Source organism: Theropithecus gelada, chromosome 18, assembly GCF_003255815.1.
Source record: "Theropithecus gelada isolate Dixy chromosome 18, Tgel_1.0, whole genome shotgun sequence".
NCBI classification, from domain to species: Eukaryota; Metazoa; Chordata; class Mammalia; order Primates; family Cercopithecidae; genus Theropithecus; species Theropithecus gelada.
Window position 1 is genome coordinate 1,334,915 of NC_037686.1, and position 7,956 is coordinate 1,342,870.

General features: G+C 43.4%; 1 protein-coding gene and 1 pseudogene across 2 annotated transcripts in view; one reads left to right on the forward strand and one right to left on the reverse strand.

Moving 5' to 3' along the window:
- Nucleotides 1-5,729, forward strand: part of SPIRE1 (spire type actin nucleation factor 1) — a 188,405-nt gene extending 182,676 nt beyond the window's left edge. For both annotated transcript variants that reach the window (XM_025365010.1, XM_025365012.1), the window contains one exon: nt 2,367-5,729. In XM_025365010.1, coding sequence (XP_025220795.1) covers nt 2,367-2,625 — 259 coding nt within the window. In that variant the 3' untranslated portion in view covers nt 2,626-5,729. The remainder of the gene's footprint in view (nt 1-2,366) is intronic.
- On the reverse strand, nt 868-1,458 carry LOC112611309 (annotated as a pseudogene).
- Nucleotides 5,730-7,956: the final 2,227 nt, after the last annotated feature.

Below are 7,956 nucleotides of genomic sequence, written 5' to 3' on the forward strand. Positions count from 1 at the left end.
AAAAATTAGCCGGGCATGGTGGCGGGCGCCTGTGGTCCCAGCTACTCAGGAGGCTGAGGCAGGAGAATGGCGGGAACCCGGGAGGCGGAGCTTGCAGTGAGCCGAGATGGGCGCCGCCCCCCCCACCCGGGGGGAAAGGGCAAAACCCCACCCAAAAAAAAAAAAAAAAAAAAATAGTAAATAAGTAGACAATTCCTGGTTATCTCAGACATTCCTGGAAACATTTATTATGATGTTGGTCTGGTTAACTCCATCTCCTTGGAATCCCAATAAATAATTGCCCAAATACAGAGAATTGTTGGGGAGGGAGAGGCTTGTTTGATAAATACATAAATGATGAGAAAACTGGTCAAAAGATAGTTTTTTAGGATGTGTCATGGGATTCAGATAAATTTATTTAAATTTCCTATTGTCTGATCTGCCATCTACGTTAGCTAATGTTCACTGGGAATCAGGTGAATACCCTATTTTCCAAGAATTCTAGAAGGGTGGTTAAGAGTTTTTAGTTTTTTTGGCCAGGCGTGGTGGCTCACACCTGTAATCCCAGCACTTTGGGAAGCCAAGGTGGGCGGATTACCTGAGGTCGGGAGTTTGAGACCAGCCTGATCAACATGGAGAAACCCCGTCTCTACTAAAAATACAAAATTAGCCGGGTGTGGTGGCACATGCCTGTAATCCCAGCTACTTGGGAGGCTGAGGCAGGAGAACCGCTTGAACCTGGGAGGCAGAGGTTGCAGTGAGCCGAGATCACGCCATTGCACTCCAGCCTGGGCAACAAGAGCGAAACTCCGTCTCAGGAAAAAAAAAAAAAAAAAGAGTTTTTAGTTTATTTTGTTTTGTTTTGTTTTTTTCAGATAAACAGTTTCTTTATTCATCTTCCTCCTCCTCCTCTCCTTCTTCCTTTTCATCTTCATCTTCATCTTCCTCTTCCACCCTTTTCTGGGCAACTTTAGCAGGACCCTTTTCTCCATCAAACTTTCCTTTCGAATTATAGTCAGAAACATCCTTCTCACACTTTTCCTTCAGCTTTGCCGCCTTAGTGGTGTAAGGCTCCTTTTCACTGTCATTTAAGTTATTCCACATCTCACCCAGCTTTTTTGCCACGTCTCCAATAGAGATGCCAGAGTTTATGAATTTGATCTTGGGGTGGAATTCTGAACAGAGCAGGAAGAATCCAGATGGTGGCCTTCTCAGGGCATTAGGATCCTTCTTCTTGCCTCCCTTAGCTGGTCCATAGTCCTTCATTTCTCAATGGTACTGTACTTTATCCACCTTTGCCATTTCATCAAATTTAGACATCTCTTTCCCAGACATTGTCTTCCACCTTTCAGAGCACTTGGAAAATTCTGCAAAATTGACAGAGCCCTCTGGGCTTTTCTTATGTTCTCTGCACATCTGCACAAAGAAGGCATAAGCAGACATCTTGCCCTTTGGTTTCTTGGGGTCACCTTTAGCCATCCTGACTGTATTGTTCGATAGTCTGGGCAGCGCCCTTTTTTTTTTTTTTTTTTTTTTGATAAGGAGTCTCGCTCTGTCGCCCAGGCTGGAGTGCAATGGCGCAATCTCGGCTGACTGCAAGCCCTGCCTCCTGGGTTCACACCATACTCCTGCCTCAGCCTCCTGTGTAGCTGAGACTACAGGCGTCCGCCACCTCGCCTGGCAAATTGTTTTTTGTATATTTAGTAGAGACGGGGTTTCACCATGTTAGCCAGGATGGTCTCCATCTCCTGACCTCGTGATCCGCCTGCCTGGGCCTCCCAAAGTGCTGGAATTACAGGCATAAGCCACCGTACCCGGCCTGGGCAGCGCCTATCTTATAAGACATGTTTCCTGCTTTCTTTCATTTTTCTGTCTTTTTTTTTTTTTTTTCTTGAGACAGTTTCGCTTTTGTCACCCTGGCTGGAGTGCAGTGGTGCCATCTCAGCTCACTACAACCTCCACCTCCCAGGTTCAAGCGATTCTCCTGCCTCAGCCTCCCGAGTAGTGGGGATTACGGGGCCTGCCACCATGGCCAGCTAATTTTTTTTTTTTTTTTTTTTTAGTAGAGACTGGGTTTCGCCGTGTTAGCCAGGCTGGCCTCAAACTCCTGACCTCAGGTGATCCGCCTGCCTCGGCCTCCCAAAGTGCTGGGATTACAGGCGTGAGCCACCGCACCTGGCCTCCTACTTTCTTTTCTAAGTAATATTTTTTAGCCTTGTCTCCAATAAGAAATTTTTTTAGAAGGACATATGATTAAATCACTCATCCATTCCATGATGTTTTGACAACAAATTTACTTTTTATTTCACATACTTTCTTCTTATTGCAGTAGACCTATAAGTAACGATGCTGGGCTTCTGTTTGGTTTTCTGTTGTTTTTACCCCAGGTTCTCCTCAAAATCTAAGTCTATGGACAAATCAGATGAAGAACTCCAGTTTCCCAAAGAGTTGATGGAGGACTGGAGCACCATGGAGGTGTGTGTGGACTGCAAGAAGTTCATTTCGGAAATCATCAGTTCAAGCCGGCGCAGTCTGGTATTGGCCAACAAACGGGCTCGATTGAAAAGGAAAACGCAGTCTTTCTACATGTCCCCGCCAGGCCCCTCGGAGTACTGCCCTTCGGAGAGGACGATCAGTGAGATCTGAGCCTCGTGCCTTTCAGCTGCTTTTGTGCTTAGAGTCAGCGTCCGTGCGCGAGAAAACCGAGCCGGGCTGGCTCTCCTTTCTGTGGTTTTATTTAATGGGCTTGAATTTGCATTAGATCAGATTTTTGCTGCATCACATTGTTCCACAGACTGAATGCTGTGTTCATATCAATTGATGAAACGTGACAGGTCCGCCAATTGCTCGTTTGCACTGAGAGAGGACAAGTTTGAAACTTACTTTTGTGTCTGTGTGGCTTTGGGAGCCAGTAACTACTTCCTTAGTTCAGTTCTTTACTGTTCCTCGAATAATCTCCTGAGTAAGGCAAAAAAATCAAAAGCTTCTCCTGTGAGAATCAGTCTAGCAGAGACGCCGATGTCAGCACAGCCCTAAGCAGTAAGTCATATTGGCATTTCCACGTGACCGTGTTTCTATCCCGTGTACAGAGAGATCCAGAGCCATACGCACCAGGACCTGGGGGCTCGCCACACAGAACCTAGAAGCACCTGCTGACACTCTCCAACTGATTTTTAAATTATTGTTGCTTGGAGATGAAAATTACATAAGGGACTTTATGCCTGCATTCTAGTGCAAAACATCTGAAGAGCTGTACACCCACAAGGGTGACTATTTCCCTTGAGTGGCCGTGTTGTCCCAGTGCCCTGGATCAGTGTCTCCTGAGTGGATGACAGGTCTTCATTCTCTATCTTGAATGTATTGTGGTTACTAATAGTTTTATAATGGAGGTCTAAGAATTGAAGTTTTGTGGGAGTTTCAGGACAAAGGAAGGCTAAAAGTTTGTCAAGAAGTTGCGCATATTTTGGTTACCTATGAGAAGGGTTGTGACCGCGTACAGTGGCAGCTGTTGGCCGCGCTGCAGAAATGAGCTGGAGCTCATGCGTTTTCAGCTACATTTTTCATCACTTTATAGTACGTCCATCTTGAGTAAATTAAGCCACAATTTGGTACCTAGGGTCTCAAAAACTGAAATTTATTTTTATAAATGAATTTTAAAAGAAAAAATATCTACTTTTAAAGTTAGAAGAAAATTAACCTGCCGACAGGCAACATTTTTGGGTGCTTTCTGCACTAGTTTTCCTTGTAAATGATTTGAGTGAGTAGGTTGGGTTTCTGACGAAAGTAGACTGGAGGGTAGCACTGTATGCCTCAAATGTCTCAGTGTGTTTGACTCATACCATGAGCTATACTTTATTATTCTGGTATGCTTACAAATGACCAACCAATCAAATTGCCATTAAAGTTTGGAAAATCTGTTAATGCACATGCACAGTAATTTCCGGAAAGCCATAGGACATGTCTGCAGTCAGCACCATGACAGCACCGTGTCATGAAAGGCATGGCGGCTGCATTTCATACCACATCAAATACAGTAACATTTCTCTACTAAATTAACAGCAATACCTCAAAACTGCTCCGGTAGTAGTTTTTAATGGGTTGAAATTTACAGTTTAGTAAATGGCTTAAAATTACTTATACTTATGAAATAAACTTTACCAGTTGACTAAAATAATGCATGTTAACAGTTGGTCTGTATTTGCATGTAAAAGTGGGCCACCAGAGAACCCTTATTGATTACTTAATTTAAGTGTTTAAATTATTTTAAAGACTCCTGTTTAAGAGCTTTAAGAATTGTACTGGGCGAATCTCATTTATAAAACTTCCTAAGAGCCTATCTGAACTCTAGACTCCAGACAGTTAGGTGGGAGTAGAAATCTACCCCCTTTGATGACCCCAGGCTTGAGTTTTTAAAATGACTACCCAGAAGGGCACAAGGGGGAGGAAGTGGTATTTGTATATGTATATAAATATGCACCTAGGAGAATGTGCTTTTTAAAATAATGACTACTGTTTTTATTAAAACATAAGAAACTACACCCCCAAAATAAGACTTTCATTCACATTCACAAAGCAAACATCTAGTAAATGTCTTTCACTTCACTTTATGATACTGTATGGGATGATTTGGGCATTACGATCACCTCTTATCACAGCATAGAACATCCATTCTTCAACAGCATTAACAGAGTTTGCCAAGTGCATTAAAGAGGTCACGGGGAGGGTACGTTCATATGAAACAATCTGCAGAAACTGGCGTAAGAAAGGGCACATGGCACAAAGTTGTAGAAATCAAATTACTATCATTTTTTGTTGCCAAAACAAAGTCTTACATTTAACCCCCCTTTGTACCACCCCCCTCAACACTTCACCTAAGCTAGATAATTTCCATAGGGTAATTCACTAAGAGCTTGTGGAGCTTGGTTTTAAAATCCTTGGCCTAGTCTGACTTTAGGCATAGCTTCCAGTTCTTCCTTCCTTGTCCTGGTTTCTTGTTCAGCTTTTACTTCTAATCCAACAACAAAACAGATGTCTGGCTGGTCTCAGAGCATGTGTGCATTTCTGAACCATCATCCCTGCTCTCCTCTCAGCTCCCTCCAGGCCTGAGCACCGGTTCCTTTTGTCCTGTACGTCATAAAGTCACACTAGTGGGAAACCTGTGCTTCCCTCTCCATGGCTTAACTCCCTGTCAGTGTCGGAGTGTATAAGAATACTTGTAAATATTGTAATATACTTATTAATATTTGAAAGACATTCATTCAGTGGACAGTGGGAATTAAGTCTCCCAAGGCAAGTGAAAAGAAATGATCAACATGTACATTGATTTAACAATCTTACTAGATTTTAATTCTTAAGTATTTCAAATGAAACCAGAAGGTGGTTATGTAGGAGGCTTAAAATGATCTTATGTCTAAAGAGATTCTGTTATTAGCACCATGAACTCATACTATGAAATTTTTAAGCCTTTTATTTTTCTAACTATATTAATATAGGACTGGATTTTGGGCATCATATAGGAAACACAAAAGTTGTTGCTGTTTGCTAAAGCAATATAGCAGAAAATTTCGTACATGCAAAACTGCTGAAGGACTGCAGAGAAATGTGTACTACTGACGGGGCTTTTACTAGGCTTCCTGCGTGTGTAAAAGTCGAGGTATTGCTGGCATTCAGGATGACATGATGGTACTAAATGTTTTCCATTAAAGTCTTCTATTTTAAAATTTAGGGAAAAATAAAATGGCTTTCCATCATACGTTCTGTGTTGAGTTCCTATCGTAAGACGGTGATGTCTTTTGTTAACTGTCAGAAATCATCTCGATTGGGAATGCAGGGTACTTTTATCAGCAGCCTGTGAAGAAACACAGTCTAGGCCAGGCGTGGTAGCTCAGTAATCCCAGCACTTTGGGAGGCCAAGGCAGACGGATCATCTGAGGTCAAGAGTTCAAGCGATTCTCGTGCCTCAGCCTCTCGAGTAGCTGGGATTACAGGTGCCTGCCACCACACCCAGCTAATTTTTGTATTTTTGTACATGGTGGCCTACATAGTGAAACCCCATCTCTACTAAAAATACAGAAATTAGCTGGGCATGGTGGTGTGCTCCTGTAATCCCGGCTACTGGGGAGGCTAAGGCATGAGAATCGCTTGAACCCGGCAGGTGGACGTTGCAGTGAGCTGAGATCGTGCCACTGTACTCCAGCCCCCTGGGCGACAGAGCAAGACTCCCCCTCAAAAAAAAAAAAGTCTACGAGGACCGCACTGGAAAAATTAACCACCACAGTGACAAGCCACCACAAGTGACAAGCAGCCATGAGTTAGGAGAGTATGTAAAGAGTACATAACATTTTATTATGTGTCACAAATATGGAGACAAATCCTGTGGGAGATGGATGAAGCTTTCTTTGACAGTTTCCTGGAGGCATAATAGATAAAGCAGAAAAGCCCGCACAATGAGCAGTAAGTCATGTTGGCATTCCCACGTGACCGTGTTTCTATCCCGTGTAAAGAGACATCCAGAGCCCTACGCACCAGGACCTGGGGCTCACCGCACAGAACCTAGAAGCACCTGCTGACACTCTCCAACTGATTTTTAAATTATTGTTGCTTGGAAATAAAAATTACATTAAGGGACTTTATGCCTGCATTCTAGTGCAGAACATCTGAAGAGCTGTACACCCACAAGGGTGACTATTTCCCCAGCCACGCCCAGGCGTGTCCCACCCCATCATGTGTGGCTTGGTGGCGCTTCACAGGTGCTGCATTTTTACAGTTTGTGGCAGCCCTGCAGCAAGCAAGTCAGTCGGCAGCGTTTTTCCAACAGCTTGTGTGCACTTTGTGTCTCTGCATCACATTTTGGTAACTCTCACAACATTTCAAGCTTTTTCATTATTACTGTATCTTTTATGGTGATCTGTGGTCTTTGACGTCACTATTGTAATTGTTTGGGGGAGCCATGAACTGGGCCCATATAAGATGGCAAACTTAATCGATAAATGTTGTGTGTGTTCTGACCATTCCCCCATCTCTCTCCCTCTCCTCGGACTCCCCATTCCCTGAGAAACAATATTGAAATGAGGCCAATAACCCTACAGTACAGTGGCTTCTGTTAAGTGAAAGAAAGAGTTGAGTCTCTCATTTTAAATCTGAAGCTAGAAATGATTATGCTTAGTGAGGCAGGCATTCAAAGCTGAGATGGGCCCAAAGCTAGGCCTCTTGCACCAAACAGCCAAGCTGTGAATGCAAAGAGAAAGTTACTGAAGGAAATTAACAAGTGCTACTCCAGTGAACACTAATGGTAAGAAAGCAAGCTGTGTGTGGTGCATGCCTGTAGTCCCGGCTCCTCAGGAGGCTGATGCAGGAGGATCGCTTGAGCCCCAGGAGTTTGAGGCCGCAATGAGCTATGATCACACCACTGGATTCTGTTCTGGGTGAGAGTGAGACTCCATCTCTTTAAAAAAAAAAAATGATAAGAAAGCAAAACAGCCTTATTTCCTGATACGGAGAATGTTTGAGTGGTCTGGATAAAGAACCACATTTTAAGAACGTTTGGGTGGTCTGGATAAAGACCAGCCACATTTCCTTAAACCAAATCTAATCCAAAGCAAGGCCCTAGCTCACTTCAATTCTTTGAAGGCTGAGAGAGGTAAGGAGGCTGCAGAAGAAAATCTGAAAGCTGACAGAGGTTGTTGGTTCATGAAGTTTAAGGAAAGAAGCCATCTCCGTAACATAAAGTACAAGGCAAAGCAGTAACTGCTGATGGAGAAGCTGCAGCAAGTTCTTCAGAAGATCTAGCTATGATCTTGAAGAACGTGGCTACACTACACATTTGCAATGCAGATGAAACAGAAGATGCCAAGTAGGACTTTCACAGCTAGAGAACAGTCAATGCCTGGCTTCCCAGCTTCAAAGGCTAACATGCTTGTTAGGGACTAATGCAGCTGGTGACCTTAAGTAGAAGCCAGTGCTCATTTACCATTTGGA